Source organism: Ruditapes philippinarum, unplaced genomic scaffold (assembly GCF_026571515.1).
Source record: "Ruditapes philippinarum isolate M1 unplaced genomic scaffold, ASM2657151v2 ctg6119_1_1_1_1, whole genome shotgun sequence".
NCBI lineage: Eukaryota > Metazoa > Mollusca > Bivalvia > Venerida > Veneridae > Ruditapes > Ruditapes philippinarum.
The window spans coordinates 98,343-121,509 of record NW_026856892.1 but is presented as its reverse complement, the minus strand read 5'-3'; the positions used below and the strand labels follow the sequence as shown (position 1 = coordinate 121,509).

The 23,167-nt window shown below is 31.6% G+C and overlaps 2 protein-coding genes across 2 annotated transcripts; one reads left to right on the top strand and one right to left on the bottom strand.

Annotated features, from left to right (window-relative positions):
- Positions 1-1,356: 1,356 nt before the first annotated feature.
- LOC132748043 (uncharacterized) lies at positions 1,357-5,112 on the top strand (the record flags this gene model as incomplete). The annotated part of the gene is given in 5 exon segments (XM_060737589.1): positions 1,357-1,543; positions 2,144-2,281; positions 2,834-3,023; positions 3,431-3,664; positions 4,120-5,112. Coding segments are annotated over 5 exon segments (825 nt in total). The 3' UTR covers positions 4,212-5,112.
- A 2,038-nt stretch (positions 5,113-7,150) lies between these two features.
- Positions 7,151-17,383, bottom strand: LOC132748042 (dysbindin-like). Its single transcript, XM_060737588.1, has 8 exons — positions 17,232-17,383; positions 13,685-13,789; positions 12,983-13,043; positions 12,420-12,552; positions 10,967-11,122; positions 10,036-10,176; positions 9,071-9,187; positions 7,151-7,997 (listed from the first exon to the last, which is right to left on the bottom strand). Exons 1-8 carry the CDS (start codon positions 17,291-17,293, stop codon positions 7,663-7,665), a joined length of 1,110 nt encoding a protein of 369 aa, XP_060593571.1. The 5' UTR covers positions 17,294-17,383; the 3' UTR covers positions 7,151-7,662.
- Between the last annotated feature and the right edge of the window lie 5,784 nt (positions 17,384-23,167).

Genomic DNA, 23,167 nt, shown 5'->3' with positions numbered 1-23,167 from the left:
TCTGTAAGGCTTTCTTCCTTCCCATACACACTCATTCGTGTCATTTGGGTTAAAGTCTTATTTACACATGTTTGACAAAGTCAGGTTATTCTGAAATAATCCCATAGACTTGTAAATCTCTTAATCTGATTGTAAAATACACTTGAATGTTCTGGACTAACAAGATTTTAGGCTTATTACCATACGCCAGACAAATTCTTTTTTGCTAGGAGTCAAAATTCTCTTTGCATGTTATTACATATTTTCTTTTCATCTGTCTTAAATATGGGACGAAATTACAATCTGATTGAATGCCTTTTGGGTTAGAATTAAGTTGACAGAATAAAGAACTTTATTCAACGTAAATGTAATTTTTGAAACCATTATTCTTGTTTCTTTTCGTTTTTAATATACTTTTGAAGAAGTACAAAATAAAATCCGCCCAAAGATATTTCTTTACTGTACGTAAGTTTTTCTCTCTCTCGTTTAAATTAAGTTCTATTGAAGAACTAAATGTAAATTTGGTATATAACATACAGAATGGCTTATTCAATTGATCAGATCGATGTTTAACAAATGAGCTGTGTCACGACAAAACCAACATAATGGGTTTGCGACCAGCATGGATCCAGACCAGCCTGCGCATCCGCGCAGTCTGATCAGGATCCATGCTGTTCGCTTACTAACCCTATTACAAGGAGAGAAACTGATAGCGAACAGCATGGATCCTGATCAGACTGCGCGGATGCGCAGGCTGGTCTGGATCCATGCTGGTCGCAAACGCACTACCTTGGTTTTGTCGTGACACGGCTCAAATGATTTATTGAAAATTTCAGTTGTGAGCCAATTGTGATTTGTTTATTTAGAAGATTACAAAAATAATTGGTTATACTTTATTAAGGTATCATTTAATCGGTTAAACATATTTGGAATGTAAATAAATCGAAGGAACAGATTGCGGAAAAAAAGAAAAAAAAGAAGATATAACTGAATAATAATTTATGGACCTTGTGGTGTTCGCTTTATATATTACATATTATAAAAGTTTCTTAGGTGACGCAATAATGGTGACATGCACCGAGGTTACTTTCATATGTTTTAGAGGAAAAAACCTGCATAACATTATACGTTATTACAACTGCAATTAGAGTGTCCTTGATTCTATTAAATATTTGTGGCATGAATTAATCCAGTGTGAACGTTAATCGGATTTGATATGATCTACTCGAAATTCTTCGATAATCTCCACAAGTTTTCTATAAACTAAATTATGTACGCCTGGCGTGAAATACATTGACTTTGTACGTTCCGATTATTTCTGTTTCTATCAAGTTTATGCTCATTTTAAAACACTTCAAATTACATTTTCTTCCAGTAAAAACAGTGTTCTGTAATGCCAGGAAAGAGTACCGGAAGACAAAATCGAACGTTTGGTACCCAGACTGGGTGTGAGAAGGCAGTAGTGAGCGCACGAGAAAAAGGGGTTCAAGTAGGCACTTATCCAGATCTCGGTGAAAAAGCAAAAGTCACAATGCAGCAGCAACAGAGAGATTCGTTCCCTCAAGTTAGTATTTGTTGTAGTTCATGTGTGAAGAATCAATTTACATTAAGCCTTAAGCTTTCCAACTTAGTGCGTTCTCAAACATTCTAAAACGCACATTGATTTATCACCATCATATATTTCACATAACCTTTGAAACTAGTCAAAGACATTACTTTGCATGTTTCGTCATTCTAGCAGAATGATTTCAACTTGCAACTCAGCACACAATATTCACAATCAAACAGTCGAAACGATATCTGGCGGCCGTAAAATGTCGCCAATAAATTTTCTTGGAATTATTATATTTTTCCCGAATTTTTGTGATAATCGACCTCTTGTCTTTAGTTGTGAATCTTTACAAATATCTGAAAGAGTTTTTGAAGTCGGAAATATACAGCAACATTCATTTTCTTTCATAAAATGACAAGTCAACCGGGTTTGCATTAATTGTGTATGTGATTTCAATCCTGCCGATTTTACATACTTCAAGCAAAGGTTCAATCAAATGTGAAAATAGGACCATATTAATTGTCGGTTAGTGCAAAGTTAAATACTAATTTGTCATTTTATAGATAACAAGCAATAGCAACTTGTGAAAAAGTATTATTTTTTTATTTATAGATATCCACCGCAAGTCAAGAAGTTTTCTTGTTTATCAGAGCAAACAAAGAATATCTACAGCGTCTTAAAAACGCATTTGTAAAAGACAAACGGGTCATAGAAAATTTTGGAGGTACCATCGTCGGAGTAGCTGAAGATGTAAGTGAAATTATGTAAATATCATTGTATAAAGTTAGACAGAAAAGACAGTATACATTGTACCATGTCAAAGGTAGCACTGGCTGTGCATGCAGCTTAAGACAAACGTCCTCTGTGAGAGAAGTCAACGCGTCTCATGAAATGATTTCACAACACTGTTAGTGTGAAAAAAGCACTATTTTTATTTAAGACTTTGTTTTTCTCGACCAGATGTCTAAGTCTTTGTCAAGAGATGGTCTTGCAAGTTAAAAAGTTGCTTCAAAACAAAAATGTTTTATACTTATACAAATCCATTTTTAACATTATTTACCTTTGAAAGATTAAATATTTGCTTAAAGCTAAGATATACGCACAGCCCAATGACTCAGGCGAATTTTATGTTCCTTTGAAATGTGCCTTTATGCAAATTATTTTATTTAAAATAAATATACATGTATTTTTGAATTAAAGGTGTTGGGATAGGAACCTATATAAATACTTAACTATTGATCGGCTATTTTAATACATGTACAGGGATCATAATATATTTTTTTTCTTTTTGTACATTTATAGATTACAAGAATTGAGGGAAACCTCTACAGCGGTATTTCGCCTCAGTGTATCTTCTTAATAAAATTCCGCAACAATGATGTATGTGAGAGATGGACGCAATCCAGCAATATATTCAAACAGAAAGACTTCCCATCACCAGCCGCAGAGTTAGAATTATTCTCAGTTCCTCTTCACTATTTACCACACGAGGGTAAATTTTTAAAATGATTCTTTTTTGCTTTTGGTTTAATCTGATGAACATCTAAAATGTGAAAAATGAAATCTTGGTTGTCCATCAAGGAACTGCTTGATTACAGTCATCGAGCGCGCGGTCATAAGTTCCGCGTTATTTACCCAACGATGAAGCTTTTTTTTAAATTCAATCTGTTCTATTATGTTGGTCAGTGACACTTGATTGCATAAGAAAATGCACGTAATATACATTTAATAAATTATTATTAACAAGCACACACGAAATTTGACGATGTCACATGGCCACGCTAAAAAACTTGCCTCCTTGCCATTATGTTTAGCTGATATTCATCATTTACTAAATATTCTCGTCAGCTTAGAAGCTTTATTTAAAATTTTCATTCGTATTTGTTTCTTTTTTTCCAGACGGTAGGGCGTTTCAGTTAACGGAGATGTACGGCTTGCAAGTACCGACACAACATTTCTACGAGAATTACGTGCAACATGTTCCAAAGTTAATGGATATACGCCGAATATATCACGGCGAGGTCGCCACACCTAACGTCTGTCGACTTAGAAACTGTATGATCCGACCAGATACCTACATTCTTTTGAACTGTGCAGATTCCGAGAAGAAATTGTCCGACTTCTATGACTGTCGTAAGTTTCCATAGCAACGTACATTTGAATTTCAATTATCTGTATTGTTCTTTTTTGCATAGATTCTATGAGACCAATAAAAACTAGTTTTGAAAACGTTTATATCAAATAAGTACGATGTTTCTACCTACACATAAATTTCTATGTAAAGAGATTTGTACCGACTGCTTTGATTGGTGCTTTTAAATGATTGTTTGTTAGTAACTTCAAATTGTAAATTCTTCTCTTCTTTTTGTATACTGTTTGAAATACAATCTTTTAATACAATTTTGTCAATTGAGATTCCTTAGAACCTTTTATTGCATTTTCGACGATAAAATGTTTAGAAATTTTGGCTAAAAAGTTACATCAATATGATTATGTGTAGATCTTATATCCTAAAAGCATGGCGTTTCGCAGCATATTTCAATAGGGATTTAAGTTCAAACTTAATTATGTTTCTTCTTTATTTTCAGCGGAGTACAGGCAGTATAGAGAATTTCGACAAAAGGCAGTGGCGGAGACAAACACGTGTGTCTTCACAATAAAACCTGTTACCTCACGTTAGTTACCATGGCAACAACCAGGGTGCATTTAGAAAAGACAAACATTCGCCTACACATCTTTATAATTAAAAAAGGGCAATAACTCTTCTGAGAATTAACTTTGTGGTACATAATTAATATAGGAATTCTGTAGAATATGATCATTTAAGTACATTTAACAATCCTTGGCATGATGTTAAGTAAATCCTCTATATGAAGGAGTTACGTTTAAACCTGCCTACATGTATGTGTACATATATTATATACACAAACCATGGAAAGACTGAACCATATAAAACAACAACAACATCAACAACAAATAATGAAAATTCATATGCAAAACGTATATAAATAAGTTCATGTACTTAAAATGCAGAATTACAGCGTTTTCACCAACTGAGCTAGATTACTTTTACTTCAAAGGAAAAAAGGAGGCTGTAGCAATGTATAGTAAAACTGTGATATTGTTTTCCGTCCACATTTTGTGATGATTCTCCAGTTATATATTATGTTAGATATTTTTCCTATCTAGGTACAATTTATATTCTTTATATTAAATAATCAGATTTTTATTCAACTTGATCTAAAAAATTTAAATACCTCCTTTCCAAGCTATTTACCAAGTACAACCTGTTTATAATTATCTCCCCTTTGTTGCTTTGACAACAATGGTAAAAATTTTAGGGGGGCAAAGAACACTTTAAAAGTTTTGAAGGAACTGGTAAAGCTTCAGGCAGTGGAATTAAAAACAAGTTTAAATGTAACTTAAGAGTATTTTAAAGAACTTTTATAACAGTAAAAGTATTTTATTTTATGTTGTCGGATTTATTTCATTTAATTTCTTTTCAATCATTTTGTAGTCATTGTATTTCTCTTGTAAATTAACATTTTTGTATTTCTCCATAATAAAATTGCTATTTTCTACTATTAGTGTTGTTTTATTGGGTATTCTCTTCAAATTCTACAGAATGGAGAAAAAACAAGCATTTGATAGTATTGCGGGCAATACAGTAGTCCCCTACCGGTCCCTCAAAAAGTTCTTTAATTGTCATACACTCCTGTGTATTGCCATTTATAATGAATTTGAGGATGAAGTCTGTATTTGAAAATATCAACCACAAATCATAATAAAATAAGTTTGTCTATATCACAGTAATGTGTTAAGTTTCCATGCTTAGTAAGGAAATTATGTTTATACAACCTTGTCATATTATTACGATGTGGGATTTTAAAGTAAATCATATAAGGAATGAAGAAGTTGGAGTGAAAATACCAGTTTCTCGAAAAAAATCTAAGTTCAAGGGGGACATAATTCTGGAAATAGTCTTGCTAGAGTATTTAACCTTCTCAAAAATGTCGAGTGATAATAAGAAACATATATATGAAGTTTGAAGTAGATACATTAGGAAATAAAGAAGTTATTTAAAAAAGACAACATTTTTTCCCCTAAAAAAATCTAATTTCAAGGGAGGTAATACTGATATTTTTTGTGCTAGAGTTATAAACCTGTGTCACATATGATGTGTGTTGATGACAGAAACTTATATTTAAAGTTTGAAGTAAACACCTTAAGAAATAAAGAACATATAGTGAAAAAGCTGAAAAATTTAAATCAGAAATCTTGAAATTCAGGCTATTTGTTGCCATAGCAACCAGAATTTTCAACATAGGAAGAAAAGAAAAAGATGTGCATAATCTCCAGACTGCCATCTACCCATATTTCAAGTTTCATAAAAATATTTTCAGTACTTTTTGAGTTATCACTGGATCCAGTTTATGTGTTAAATTTGCCATATTTTTAGACTATTTGTTGCCATAGCAACCAGAATTTTCAACATAGGAAGAAAAAAAAAAGACGTGCATAATCTCCATACTGCCATCTATCCATGTATTAAGTTTCATAAAAATATTTTCAGTACTTTTTGCGTTATCGCGGGATCCAGTTTTGTGGACGGACGGACTGACGGACTGACAGACAGACAGACGGACAGACGGACAGACAGACGGACAGACGGACGGAGGGTAAACCTAAAGTCCCCTCCGGTTAAACCGGTAGGGGACTAAAAAGAGATCTAGCTCTCACATTACTGCAACATCCATACTTGACATGTTGTATTGTAACAGTGGACTTCTGATTCAACATCTTTCACAAAACAGACAAACTCTGCATGAAATAAATTAAATGTGTTTCTGGCCACCTTGCCTAAAGAATAGTTTTAAACACAGACATTCGACTTATTTTTATACAATGTTCTTGATGAGCAAAGGGAGAAATTAATTTGATAATTTTAATGTATTATAGCAATAACCTTCCATATACAATAATAATCAAGTGATATACAGCACTGAAGATGCCTACATGGGTAGGAAAGCGCTACTATTAGAATCAATACACTAAAGAAAGTGACGACATCTCCTAGGACAATGTATTATAGCAGTAATCTTCCATATTCAACAATAATCAAGTGATATACAGCACTGAAGATGCCTACATGGGTAGGAAAGCGCTACTATTAGAATCAATTCACTTAAGAAAGTGATGACATCTCCTAGGACAATTTTAGTCTTGTAAACAAAACACTTTGAATAGACCATCAGAAAGTAATTAACTTGGGAGATATTTTTGCGCTATTCACAGATTAAACTCTTAGATTATAATTTTGCCTTTAATGGCAAAATTTGCTGTTATATATCAACTAACATTAATTAAAGGTTAGAATTTAACAAATATATAAATACATAAATACCAGCAAGACCAAAAGATCACATAGATATATTTCAAAATAAATGAAAGTGGTGCCCTAGTTGTTAGAGGTTCTTCCTCTCAACCCAGAAATCATGGGTTTGACCCCTACTCAGGGCATGACCATGTTCCTTCATGAAACCCATACCGGTGAGTGGATTCAAAATTGATTATTATAAGGATTTGTTCAGAACTGAAATAAACATGTTGAAACTAAACTAAAATAAATACTATTTATTGTTAACAATAACATATACATAATAATATTGCATAGTGGAATAGTTTTTAAACTATTGAAAGTTTTATTGGGCTCAATTTTTATAATGATTATTTTAACATTTTCAGGACAGTGCTATTATGAGTTATTTTCAATGAAAAAACAAAAACATCATCAAAATACAATCAGTTTAGGGTGAATAAACATGTTTTAATTTGATGTATATTTCGAACTGAATAAAACAGCTTTATCTTCCCTTAATTTGGTTACATTCCAAATTCATCACAGTGGTTTTTAAGTTAAATTTTATTATCTTAATGCAATCAGTAACAAATGATCGGCCTTTATCACCAAAAGATTCAGTAATAAACCAACGTAGCCCATGTGGACTACTAAAAAATATATATATAGTCATATTAAAATCACCTAAATTAGCAATAAATAGTTCCCAATTCAAAACATGGCGAGTTCATTATACGTTACATATGGGATTATGTTTTGAAAAATTCTACTGTTATGTACTAGCAGATTCTTCAGGCACAATGGAATGGTCCTCTGTTTCAATTTTATCACTTTGGTCTGCTTGTGGTAATTCTTTAGAATCAGTCTGAGAATCTGACTGGTTTTCTACATCTTTAATGTTTTCTTTTAATGGCAAGTCAGTTCCAGACTGGTCTGGTAAATCAGGGGAGGCAACTTCTGGTAAGGAATTTTCTTCTGGTGTGTCAATGACCTTTGACATTTCCATCACGGAGTCTGAGGGTGATAAAATGTCAGAAAGGACCTCAACTTCGGTTTCTGTTTTTTCTGTGCTCTCCACTGAATTTTCTTCAGTGTTATCCTTAGCTTCTGCAAAAAAAAAGAAGTAATTTTCAAGAAAATAAATGAAAAATCAAAATCATCTGTATGTCAGTATTTTTGAATTGACTTTCTTTTACCTATATAAAAAGATAGAAAAACAAGCACAACAATTTGGAAGAATAAGTTATAAGATAATTATATAAATACTGAAAAAAGACATGTGGGCACAATGGGCCACAATCTAAGACAATGTTACTTACAGAAATTAATAGAAAAATTTATTATTTGTTTATAACAGAATAATAAGTTTTGTTGTAGTACAAGCATATATTTTTTAAAGCAGCATGGCTCCAGAAGAGCAAACTATAATTCAGATAATCAAACTTCATAAACAGGTTAACAACTGATCTTTTCTATATTTAGGTAAATAAAATGTTGTTTTTTCTGATTAGGTTCTTTAAGGTAACTTTCCAGGTTTTTCTGGTGATTTTTTTCCTGGTGGATAAAGACCTCAGGTGCCCTTCCATGCATTATTTCTGACATAAGCGACCAGCTGAGTAGAACCACTGACCTCCCTTAAGCTAGCTGACTAGCTTCCTAATATGAAAGAATCAAAAGTCCATGGCAGGATTTAAACTCACAGAGGTGAGGGGCAAGTGGTTCAAAGTAAGCTACCTTAACCACTTTATCACAGGCACCATGTATTTAATTTAAATTTAAGGGCTATCACTGAGTGAAACCAATGACAATTTCTGTATTTAAAACTTTAGAAATATAGTACTAGTCTCACATTTATATATTCTAAATATAGAAAAGTAGTCATCTGTATTGTTTATTTGTTTGTTTGGTTATTACGCCTTTTTAAAGATATCTCGTGATTGTTCCACCTTACCGACTTTTCTAGAAAACAAACCACTAAACACCAATTTCTCTGTAAGAGATCGACTGCTAATCCCACCTGATTTCTGAATAATTGTTTAGCAACAAATGACCATTAGACTCAATGTTGGTGAACACACAACCCTAACAAATAGACCTAACATAGAGTTATACTATGCTTCACTTTATTATGCAAATCCCCTCCCATGTTATCCCCATCTCTAAAACAAACAAAGTAGTACCTGTGGGCGAGGGGGTATCATCAGACTGTAGGAATGCATCTAGTGCCTCTGGATCCTCATCTATCTCAACCTCGGCTAGATCAAGTTTTTTCTCACTCTCTGGTGTACTTGGTAATCCTATATAATATATTGAACTGCCATTGAAATTTCTAAATAATGACATCGTAAATATGAAAAAGTCAATAAGAAAGATAGTCACAGAATTTTTACCCCTTCTATATACCGGAATATTTAGTATTTCCAAGACTTATAAGTTTTTGTAACAAAAATAAGATTAGCGAAAAATGGTCAATAGGAATGTTTTTTTATTTTGTTGTATACATTTTTGTATAATCAAATGTGTAATCATTCAGATTGATAATCTTACATGCCCTTCAATAACACTGACACTGTAAAGGTCAAATGGATACTGTCCTGCTGAACTCAATGAGAAAGACAAAAGGCGCTTCTCAGAGCATTATTTCAGATTTGAGTAGAACCACTGGCCATCCATAAACTTACTCACATGTAACAATCCAATGTCCCTGTTGGGATTCAAACCCATAGCTGAGACCAGCAAGTGACTTGATGTCAGTAACCTTAATCACTCAGTCATGGGTGGCCCCAAACATGTCCTTGTATAGGAAAGAATAAGAAACTGTATTGACACTAAAGTAGAAAAGAAATATGTCCATTAAATTTGCCTAATATCAAAATGCATTATAACAAGTGACTGAAAATTGTCCCAAAACCAGATTTCCATTCTGTTGTCCGAAAACTGACACCTTAATACTACAATGTAATGGAGTAATGGATTTCCTATTGTGGTAATGAAGATTTCTCATTCTTTGGCAACATGGCCAAATATACCACAACCAACCATCGGAAAATGTATGCAAAATGGAAAGGTTAATATTTTCTGGCAATACAAGTACACGTAGTTGTCAAGGTATGTAGTTTTTCCTCAGAAGTTTACATGGACTTACTTCCTGGTTTCCCATGTTTCTTAAAGTAATCAACGTCTTGTGCAAACTGCTCATTATAGGCCTCTTGTTTCTCGTGCAATAAATTCTGACGTTTCTTGTTCACCTGTTCCACTTTGTGAGCATGCTCAGCAGCTAACCTTGCTAAAATACATGTGCAACGTTGACATTTTAAGTCAAGATTTAAGATATTTTCACATTGTTAATTGACACAGAAACTTTACAGATAGAGGTCAAGCTCAGATCATATGCCCCTTTGGTTTGAACTCTAACAACAAACAGAAACTTTTATTTAAAATTTGAAATTACCTTTGTGATTATTCATTATTGGATTTCTATCAAAGTTTTGGTTTTAGGTTGTAACAAATAATTGAGCCGTGTCATGACAAAACCAACATAATGGGTTTGTGACCAGCATGGATCCAGACCAGCCTGCGCATCCGCGCAGTCTGATCAGGATCCATGCTGTTCACTATCAGTTTCTCTACTTGTTATAGGGTTTGTAAGCCAACAGCATGGATCCTGATCAGACTGCACGCATGCGCAGGCTGGTCTGGATCCATGCTGGTCACAAACCCATTATGTTGGTTTTGTCATGACGCGGCTCATATAATTTTTATCTCAACAATGTTTATTTTCTTCAATAAAAGTATAGGTTTTATAACTGAATTAAACAGAGAACTATGCATCCAACTGATATAGTATGTAATTATTAGAAATGTCCTTAAGCAAATGCACTACATCTGGGCAAAGGGGTTAAAAATGTACATTAAGTCATTTAGAGTAAATCCCAGTATCTAATAAACCTAAACATTGATGTCTGCCTCATTTTGCCCTTGAAATCCCTATAAAATATTGTCATTTCTTAAGATAAGCTGGCCAAGTCTGAGAGGCAAATTTTAGTAGGGTAAAATGTTAAATGAGTTATACCAACCTCGATATCTCTGTAATTCATGTTCTTTCTTCATCTTATATACAGCCAGTTGTTTATGATGGGAGGCTGTATTTCTCTGGAACTCTTGCTCCTCACAAAGATTCTCTAAGTGCACCAAGGCTGCCTCTACTTTATCATACTCTTCCTCTACCAGGGCTACAAATATACTGATAAATTTATGGCAGTAATCTTTAAAACAGCACATTTTATTAGTGCTTATTTTCATGAAATTTAAAAAAATTCTTCTTTTTGGTAAAAATGTTCTCAAGTGTATAAAATAAAAAGATTTAGCCAAGCCTAATATATACATGTGGTACAAACTGTCTACAGACAGGCTCTCTACCAAAAATAAATAGGGGTCATCTAACTGTACACTGGACAAAAGAGAACAAGAAATTTGATTTGTGCTTGACTATTGTCAGTGCTTGATAGTAAAACAACAGCTTTGATAGTGAGGTATTTTCTAGGTTCAAAAAGGGCCATATTTTTTTCTAAATCAATGTTCAAATTATGGTCTTTGGATAGTGTGCTCCCATTATACTCTCAAATAAGTGTGTAACATTTCAATTAATTCCCTTCAGTAGTTTTGGAGATACAAATTTGCCCACAAAAACTTAACCAAATGTGACACAGACGCTGGGTATTATAGCTTTTCTGTTTCTAAACTTAACCAAATGTAACACAGACACCTGGGTGAGTATTATAGCTCTTCCGTTTCTAAATTAAACCAAATGTGATGAAGACACCTGGGTGAGTACAATAGCTCTTCCTTTTCTTTGAATAGTTGAGCTAAAAAATAACTATTTTCAGTAATGATAGCAAAGCAAGTACATGTTAATTTGACTTTGGGTCTCAGACTGTAACTTAAAAATTATGATATCTGAGACATTTGTTAAGTTTTAAGTGAATGTCTGCTGTGGTTAATGGGATCTGAAGTTGCATGCAAAAACCAAGTATTATGCAAATGCTGACTCAAGGATGGATAGTATTATATCTGAATAAGACTCCTTTCATTCTACACATTTGAGAATATTTACACTTCTTTCAGTTTCACTATTATATATGTTAAGTTGCACAAACATAAAGACATGTATGTGTCATAGTCAATGTTTCATGCCATGAGCATGTTCATAAACTTTATCCTAGATTTATAGCCAACTTGAAACAATCTGCCTGTGGGGTCTTTTTCTACACTTGAATTATGGCACCACAGACTCAACTGCCACACATCAACATCTTGGTTAAGTTGTACAATGCATGGTAAATTTCTTGCGTAAGAAAACTAGCCTTGATGGGACTTGAACCTTTGACCGTTCAATCCCAGAGCACATTAACTGCACCAAATACTGGTACTTCACAGATGTAATAATTAAAGTTCTGGTACCATAATTATATGAAAATTCACACAGACATCCAATATACAACCACAGTATTTAACATTCAGTCAACTTACCTAATGAGTCAGTGATGGTCTGTAACTGGGTAATTAATGAAGGCAGACGTGATGATTCCTCATGAAGCTTCATCAAACTCTCAGACTGTTTGTCACAGTAGACGAACAAGTTGCCTATCTGAATATCAACGTTCTGTAAATATAATAGGCCAGTTATATTCTACTATGTAGATAATCTGTGGCTTTATGGGAAAGGTAACCTATGCATATCTAACTCATTTTGTAATTAAACATCTTAATTAGTTTAACTTTTTTACAATTAACTGAGAATGCTTATTATCCACTTAGAAATTCTACTAGTTTAGTTGGGCTAGTGCTGCTATCAACCACTGAAGGTCAAATTCCAAAATGTAGCTTACGTATTTTTGACAAAATTGTTCCATTGAAATTGTTTCCATGATCGGTGAATCTGGCTGTAGAAAACAAAAACTCCAATCCTGAAAGTCTGACTCTTGGTAAAAAATTCATTGAGCTATTTGGCCTTCATTGGTCCAACTCGGTTCTTTTTATAACAAAATATGAAAATAAAGCAAAACTATGAAAAATATGAAAAATGAAACTACCTGTGCCCTTATAGAGTTTTCCTCAGAGTATGCATAAAGATCTTTCCAGATATTCTGATTCCTAAAATAGAAAATACAAGTACAGAATATTTAAGAAACACACTGAAAAGTTAATCATATAATCTAACCTTTTTATTATGACTTTATAATTATATGCATATATTTTTGTAGGTTATTTTTAAGTAACACTCAAAAAGGTCCAGCTGGTGAACTCTAAGATGAAAACCTCAGATGCCACTCTGTGGATTATTTCAAGCAAGTACAACAGTAGAACCACTGACCTTGTGTAAAATAACTGTATACCTTCCTCAAATTAAAAAATCTTAAGTCGGAGTGACGGTCCCAAGTGGGATTCATCATAGGAACCCACAGCGGTGAGGGAAAAGTGATTCCAAGTTGGTCACTTTACCCTCTTAGCCACAAAGATCCCACAAGTGTAGATTTTACTTTTAAATCCATTTTTATTTATCAAATTCATGTTCAGTATTTATTAATGTACTCTACAAGGTTTAAAAATAACATCATTAGTAGTAAATATTAATATTAAATGACTATATAAGATGTACTATACAGTGAGAAACTGTCAGTTTTTTATGCTTTTCGTCCAATCCAACCTGTGAAAAAAAAAGTGTTTATAATATATAATATGTATTGAAAGATTATAAATTAAATATGTTTAAAAGTTTCAACCAAAATGTTTACTTGTGCAAAATTTCTGCTCCACCATCGTAGTTGACAGTGCTGCTAAAGTGAAAGTGACTGTCCTGGGTTTTTCCTTTTTCTGGTGAAACTGTTAGGGACTTCAAACTGAAATATAAGCATAGAATTGCATAATTCCATACAGAGGCAACAGGTTACTTGAAGTGTTACTCCACAAGTCTCCCCAGCCATTTGTATCATTATTCTACTTTATTTATGTAGAGACCAGGGTTTGTCACACTTTGAAAGCGGTACGTTACGATACCGAAATCACCTTGATTTCGGTAAAGTTACCGAAATCAACTTTTCATTACCGAAATCAACTTATAAAATCACAATTAAGCGTTTCATTATATTTTTTTCATTATAATATATTACAATAGGTTAAGTTTGACTTTCATGCAAAAATCAGTTCGAAATAATTATTAATAATGAAATTAGAAACAAATAACTAAATATCAAGATTATTCCCTGATTTGTCACGAACCGAAATATATGTTACAATACCGAAATCGACTTGTAAAATCATAATTAAGCGTTCTATTATATTTTTTTCATTATAATCTATTACAATAGGTTTAGTTTGACTTTCATGCAAAAAATCAGTTCGAAATAATTATTTATAATGAAATTAGAAACAATTAAATAATTAAATATCAAGATTACTTCCCTTTTTTGTTACGAACCGAAATATATGTATATGTTACCATACCAAAATCGGCTTGTAAAAGTTAAAATAAACATTTTAATAGATCTTGTTTAATTAATTAATATAAAGTCATTCAAACTGAACCATAAACAAAGGAAAATAATATTTAATTATAAAAATGATGATGTTATAGACGGATATGTATATTATATCATGATTACTTTCCCTTATTATTAATGTGTTGCATTACCGAAATCAAATCAGATTTCATTTCAAAGATGAGAACAACCCCTAAATAATTTGCATGAAATAGTTGATTGGAAATTATCACAAAATTTAATTTAAATCCAATGATTATGATTTGATTAAAATAAAAAGACGTAGCGGTAGCCATTCATCATAACACCTTTACTAATAAGGAGCAAGCATACACGTGCTCGGACAATGGAGGTGTTGACATAACATACTCATTCACCGCAATCCTTTAATATACATCGGCGCATGGAAACTTTAAAGTATCCAAACAACATAATTAGATATACTTATTTTACATAATTTAAAGCTGCTTGTCTCCATTAAGACAAAAAGTACATTACAGTTTAATATAAAATGACGTATAGCGACCATCCCTATATAATATGTATCAAAAGACTTTTTTTTATAGTTTTATAGTATGAATATTTCAAATCTAGTAAGCTGGTAAAAATATAATTTTATATTAAATAAATTGTCAAAAGATCTGTTTTAATTAACATATAGGGGTGATCGCGATACGTTTCCGTAGAAAACATTTTGGTATATGAGACAAGGTGCTTTGATATTATTATTACCGAATTGCATATCAGTTGTTCCAAAAATGTATGCAATTTTTGATATCCCGGATACTTAACTACATATTCTACTTATTGAAAAAGTGTTAAGTCATGATTTTATGTTGATCGATTTAAAATCATTTTAAATTTCATATCTGTAAACAGCATAAATTTATGGAATGACTGGTATATATTTATATGATGGAAAAAATGGAACACTTTATACAGACAAATTTCAATTATGAAATGTTGTAACTTGTACGATTTGACATGTTGTGTATTACTGTATTAAGTAAGGTGTGAAGTAATTAAGACAGGAGGTACAGTTGGCATACAATGTATGTCAAAGATAAAGATTATAATGAACCATCTGCTTATGTCGTAATAAACATTTAAATTAATGACTAAAATTTAAAAATATTATGACAAAGAGTCCCCATAACATATGTTAGTGATTTGTTAATATATAGTTTAACTGTTCAATAAAAGAAAGACACAAACTTTCCAATTTCCAAGTTTACTGCCTGATACATTATTCAATTTTTTTGGAACATTTTAAGAGCAGTCAAATTATATATCTGTATTCAAATTTATAATAGAAAATTATAAACTTCCGGTTGAAGTTGGATATTTTTTCTTCATAAAATATAAACATGTACAAAATTTATAAATATCTTTAACTCATATTACAGAGTATTTTATTTTTCCATCATTGTCCGATCATAGCTTTTTAAAAATACGATTTGATTAGAAAATTGTTATGCACGACAATCACGTGCAGATATATAACATGCTAATATGGCGGTATCAGACTTTTTTTTAAATCATTATATACATTGCATTCTAATATGAAATTGTATTCGTCTTCTTAGACATTACATGAAAAACATTTTCTATCATTTAAAGGTGTACTATTTGGTTAAAGTTCATCTACCTGATTCTATGTGCAATCTATGAGATGATACTCTTAACCTAGTGAGATCTTTACAAAACCGTTCAACATTGATAATATTTAGATATGGTTGAAACTTAAAAACAGAAATATGTCTATAAAAAATAGCTCTACTAGAGTTATCTAATATATTATCTACTAATTATATACATAATTTAAACTTCACAGCTGATTTCGGTAATGCTAAACACATAACGGGTTATTTAGAACAAAGGGAAGTAACTCAATAATTACATTTTTGTTAATAACATCATTAAAATAAAATATTTTCAATAGATTTTTTAACTGAAAGTCTATTTCATTATTTTTCATCAAATAAGGAAGAAATAATAGCAATATTTTAACTAGTTTGGTTTTTACGAGTTGATTTCGGTAATGAAAAGAAGGTTTTATATGAGATTGACATCTAAATTGAATTCACCCTTTAGACAACATAAATTCACTTAGAATCTAATTTCGTGATTGAACTAATAGTTCTATTTCGGGAAAAAGATATAGGGAAACAGCAACCTATCAGAAGTTGATGTTGCTGCAGCATCTTACTATTTTTTTCTTTATGCATAAGTTGCGTATAAAGGTAATTTTTTAGACTGCAATTTATCATTAAATGTTCTAGATACTTGAATCAGTCAAAATCTTATGTACTTTATGATTAATTCATCAAACAATCGTGAATGTCCTAAGAGTCCCATTTAGGGAAAACCCATAATTTTGCTGTACTTTTGTCAAAAGTTTTCAAAATCCATTGCAAAGCAGGTACTCACGTTACCGTAATGCTTGCAAGCAGGCCCTTTGAGCTCGCTATCAAAAAATTTAACATTTAAACACAAATGGGACATCTGTAGCTCTCTTACAATAAAACTGGTTTTCAAACAATTTTGAACATCAAGTTTTTTTTGAGACTTGTTGAAATAAATAATGATAAAATCATTTTGGGAAGAACTGTCTGTATATTCTCATGGGGGGGGGGGGGGGGGGGGGGGGGGGTTTGGCTGGCGGAGAACCGTCAGGGTGAGCAATTTGTAAGGGGAAGAAATAAGGCATCCCTATGACCACAGTTTGTCTCATTAAAGATAATCTCATTCAGGTCTACGTTTTCAAAGTAATTAAAAATACGATGTTATAACTATGGAATACCTTCCTGAAATATCCTCTTGGACATTTCTAAAAGTCCCTTTGAGTGATTTCAGAATACTCATCTTCCTTGGAGTTCCTGCCTCAATCCGCCATATTTACATCACGTGATATGTCATGTGACTGTCAATATATTTTTTAAACCCAATTCTAATATAAACACAAGCAAGAAATTTTACGTCTGCTCCATTATACTGATTATATTGTAATTTTAGCAGAAATGCAGATGAGCTTCAGACTTAATAAAATGCTATGCAAGAATATTGTAATGTTTAGAATTTTAAAAGTGAACTCTGCAAAAACAAAGATTTATATTTTCTAGGGCCAGGAATTGTACTGGTTAGATAAATAACTCAGACACATAGATAAACCCGACACAAAGTTGATAAATATAATAATTATTGTTATAACTTTTTTTAACAAACAAGCACATGGTCACCTAGTAGTACAGGAGCAGGACAGAATGATTTTTGTAAGTTGGTAAACTTTTTAATGTTTTTCAAATAACCTAAACTTTGTGTAGGCAAAAAAAAGCTTTCAAAATGTTCTTTTTTTTTCTAAATTACAATAAGGTAGTTAGAGTTGTATTGACCACAGAGAACTGACTTGGACAAGATTTAAAAAAAAAATGTTTAGAAATCAACAAAAAATAGATAAAACATATTAGATGTAAAAATAAATTAGTGATGCTGATTTTTCCATTCATTTTTACTTTAAGATTTAAGTGTTGACTTTATCTACTGTTGTGGGGTAAAAAGACTATGTTTTGTATACCTCATTCAGGATTCTCAAAGCAGTACCAGTTTCCATTTTCATAAATATTTTTTGTAGTGTAATGTAAAGTCTTTGAACTGAATTTTTTTAGGTGGTTCAATATTTAAAATGTACAGGAAGATTTTTGCAAAAATATGTGATTTAGTGCCGGAATTATCTCTACAACCAGTATGGAAGATGCACCTGAAATTTTCTTTTGACATAGTCCATGGTAAGTCTTTGCATTTATGCAACTTCAAATTTCAATGCATTAGGATACCTATAATAATACGGTTTAATAAATTTACGTCTACTATTAACAGAATGTGAACAGTAATAGAGATAGTATACATAAGCTTATCTCTATATTTAGGAATCTACCTTTCTCAATTGACATTAAATAATTTTTATGATTCATACATCTAAATCTTAACAAAGCTGAAGACAGTTGCCAAGGAAATATGTTAAAATAACCCTCCAATACAAACTCTGATTTATATAACGGTAGTTTTTAAAACATTTTGCTTAAAGATTGGACATCACTGTTTCCACTTTAGATGAACTGATCTCGAAGTTTGGACTTAACAAGACATTTAAAATTAAGCGGACTGGGTACAGTTGACTTAATTTGTTTTTGTTTTGTTTTTTGTTGTTGTTTTTTTTTAGGCCCAATCTGGGTAACCCCGTTTATTTACCCCGTAATAGGAATGAGGGGGTCGGGGTCATCCTCCATCATACCTTACATTGTTAATATACAATATACATGTTGCAAAATAATTATATTCATGTAAATATTGTCAAAAACATCTAAACATCTATAAACATCAGTATATATTTTGCATATAAATATATACAACATACATACAATAAACCCATCTATTTTCCAAAAATATTTTACCAATAAAAAATACTACTTATTAATAAACAATTTAACAATCTGTTACGAGGTAAAGTTTTGTTTCACATATTAAGTGTAGTTTAAGCAATTAAGGATCTTATAATTGACCATCTATTATTTTCATCATCTGTCAAATGTGTATTTCTATAGATATTCCATGCTAATTTCAAACTATTTTTAAAACCAATACATGTAGGTAAAAAGTTTGTTCTCTTAGACAAATAAATATATCTCTTCAATTCTAGAAACAATATGTCATATTTAAAATCTTTAGTTTCTGTACCTAATATGAATGATTTACAACAAAGAACATCATCAAAATTATGTAAGTTTTCTCTAAGGTATTGAAATAGGCTTTGAATTTTCTGACATTCCCAAAATAAATGCCAAAATAAATGTAAAAGTGTTTCTTCACAGCATTTACAAAAAGTACACATTTTATTGTCAACAATTTTCATTTTAAACAAAAGTTAGTTTGTAGCTAAAGTTCTATGAATAATTCTTGTTTGGAACCACTGAATATATGAATCTTTAGAACATTTGAAAACATAACTGTATATTAACTGCCAATTAATGTTATTATCTTTGAAACATGTGTTCCACCTTTCTTGACTTGTAGGTATGTCTGAATTTTAGCTATAATTTCATAAACATATTTCTTATTGTTATTTATAGTTAAAATAGGTTTAACATAACAATTTATTATAGGATATTGAACATTAAGCAAATTGTTACTAATAAAAATATTTAACTTTTGCATGTACATTTTTATTGCCTGTTTTAAACTATGATACAGTAAAAAGTTCACAGGTTTACCTGTGACCTGTTCTAAATATATCAAATCTACAAAGTTACCCTGTTCATTTATAATATCTTTTACAAATCTGATTCCTTTATTATATAATGTCTGAATGTAAATATATCTATTTCCTGCTAAAAAGTTGTGATTGTAAAAAAGTGGCATATGTAATACTTGCTCTATATTATCTATACAAAGTTTATCTACAAACACCATATAAGCTTTTAAAACATCAATCCAGAAAGAATTTGTTATTTTACTAATAATCAAATTACAAAACATCTTACCAGTGTTAAAAATTTTATCAATATTAAACATTGTGTTTACTAGCTTATAACATTACTTTTGCTATTACTAACATATCTTTTAAACCATTTTATCTTTAAACTATGTATATAACTATAAATATCAACCATGTTTAAACCACCTTCTATGTATGTTTTAATAAGTACTGATTGTTTTATTTTTGCCTTGCCTTCCCAAATGAAATCAAAAAATAAGTCATTAAGTGTTTTCAAAAATACAGTATTTGGTGTTGGTAGGCTGTGAAACAGTGAGTAAATAAAGGAAGCAATATTGACTTAATAACAGCAATTTTTCCTATTGGAGTTAATATTCTCTTTTTCCAGTGAATGATACTATTTTTTACTTTTTGAAGTTTTTATGCCCCCGCCATGTAATGGCCGGGGCATATAGTGTTACCCTGTTCCGTCCTTCCGTCCTTCCGTCATTCCGTCCTTCCGTCATTCTGTCATTCCGTCATCATCAGTTTCCGTTCATTATCTTAGTAACGGTTGCACTTATTCAACTCAAATTTGACATATGGATATGTCATGAGAAAATACAGGTCAAGTTCGAATATGGTCATGGTTCGATGATTTTTGGCAGAGTTATGCCCCTTTTACTTTGAAAATAATATGAAATTTTCAGTTTCCGTTCATTATCTCCCCAACGGTACAACACATTCAACTCAAATTTGACATATGGATATGTCATGAGAAAATGCAGGTCAAGTTCGAATTTGGTCATGGTTCGATGATTTTTGGCAGAGTTATGCCCCTTTTACTTTGAAACTAATATGAAATTTTCAGTTTCTGTTCATTATCTCACCAACGGTACAACACATTCAACTCAAATTTGACATATGGATATGACATGAGAAAATACAGGTCAAGTTCGAATTTGGTCATGGTTCGATGATTTTTGGCAGAGTTATGCCCCTTTTACTTTGAAACTAATATGAAATTTTCAGTTTCCGTTCATTATCTCACCAACAGTACAACACATTCAACTCAGATTTGACATATGGATATGACATGAGAAAATACAGGTCAAGTTCGAATTTGGTCATGGTTCGAAGATTTTTGGCAAAGTTATGCCCCTTTTACTTTAAAATAATATGAAATTTTCAGTTTCTGTTCATTATCTCCCCAATGGTACAACACATTCAACTCAAACTTGACATATGGATATGTCATGAGAAAATACAGGTCAAGCTCGAATTTGGTCATGGTTTAATGATTTTTGGCAGAGTTATGCCCCTTTTACTTTGAAAATAATATGAAATTTTCAGTTTCCGTTCATTATCTCCCCAACGGTACAACACATTCAACTCAAATTTGACATATGGATATGTCATGAGAAAATACAGGTCAAATTTGAATATGGTCATGGTTCAATGATTTTTGGCAGAGTTATGCCCCTTTCACTTTGAAAATAATATGAAATTTTAAGTTTCCGATCATTATCTTCCCAATGGTACAACACATTCAACTCAAACTTGACATGTGGATACGTCACAGGGATGCGCAAGTCAAGTTCAAAGTTGGTCATGGTTTAATGATTTTTGGCATAGTTATGCCCCTTTCACTTTGAAAATAATATGAAATTTTCAGTTTCTGTTTATTATCTCCCCAACGGTACAACACATTCAACTCAAATTTGACATATGGATATGTTTTTGGAATGCCCAGGCCAAGTTGGAATTTGGTCATGGTTCAATGATTTTTGGCAGAGTAATGCCCCTTTCACTTTGAAAATAATATGAAATTTACAGTTTCTGTTCATTATCTACCCAACAACTCAAATTTGACATATGGATATGTCAAAGTAATGGGCAGGTCAAGTTTGAATTAGGTCATAGTTCGATGATTTTTTGGCAGAGTTATGTCCCTTTCACTTTGAAAATAATATAGATACATCTTAGGAATAAGCAGTTTAAGTTTGAGTTTGGTCTTGGTTCAATGATTTTGGACAAACTTTAATAAACTTTCTTGAATGTTGGAAAAATTTTGAACTTTCAGTTTCAGCACTGAAATGTATGTAGCCATTATTTTGGCTACAAATATGAAATATGCTATTTTCAAAAGGTTTAGACTGAATAATTTCAGTGCCTTGAACATTGTATGAAAATGGTTTGTGTTAACATTGAAAAGTTTTAAGGGCTTTGAACTTAAAATGAAAAAAATAATTTGTGCAAACAAATTTGGAACTAAATATTATAACATTTGAAATTTTGGCTGCATGCGGGGGCATCCGTGGCATGATGACACATTTCTAGTTCATTAAAATTTAAGTAAATCATTTTTTCTAAATCAACATCAAATATTAAACCTAACAATTTGAACTGAGTATCACCCCAAGTTAATTTCCATCTTGTCTTAATGGACCTAGTACTATATTTAAGAGAGCCTATCCAAATAACCTTAGCTTTGTCAAAATTTATCAGTTGACTTAATTTGTAATTTGATAAAAAAAAGTTCGCCAAAAGTATCCCTCACACAAGGAAGCCACGGTAATTCATTTCTATATCTCACATATAAAAGTATGCAGTCTTATATATAATATTACAAATCTTATCATCTTTAACATTCAAAAGCTTACACCAGTAGTTATTTATTCTCCTTTTTTTAAAAATATATCGGAGTAACTCCAAGCTCACTATATAACATACAATTGGAATTAATTTGCTTGAGGTTAAGTATAATTTTGTAAAATTTAAGCTGAAACTGATCAATACACTTTTTTACTTTTCTATTCCCCAAATTTCACAACGGATAAGCAGTGGATCTGTAGATCTACAGATAGTAAAGATTTTCTAGCTTTTTTAACAGAGATAAATGGTAAACAATGGTAAAATCACTCACTCCTTATATATCTCTGGGAAAAAAAAGATATCAAATAAATTGCAAAACATAGGAATCATAACAACAGAACTTTTCCATTTGTTAAAGATTTTATGGCTGATTCGGTCAATGGTGCATTTAACTCTTCGTTTAATGCCTGAAGGTCTTCAAGATTGACATCATCATACTGTGTGCCAACATCATTTAAATTCTGATATAATAAATACTGTCATGGTTCATAAGAACATGTGACATAAAAAACAAAATTGTGAACATGTAACAACCGGAACACAGAAAAATATACATCTGATTTCCAGATTTTATTCAATACTGTCAGGGTTGGCTCATAAAATACTCTTTTTTG

Excerpts from the sequence above, each read along its gene's own strand:
- LOC132748042 (XM_060737588.1), bottom strand. The coding sequence starts at position 17,293 with ATGAGTATTCTGAAATCACTCAAAGGGACTTTTAGAAATGTCCAAGAG. Across the intron at positions 13,790-17,231 it reads CAAGAGGATATTTCAGGAAG|TTTGAAGTCCCTAACAGTTT; the intron begins GTATTCCATAGT and ends CTTATATTTCAG. Across the intron at positions 11,123-12,419 it reads GACCATCACTGACTCATTAG|CCCTGGTAGAGGAAGAGTAT; the intron begins GTAAGTTGACTG and ends GTATATTTGTAG.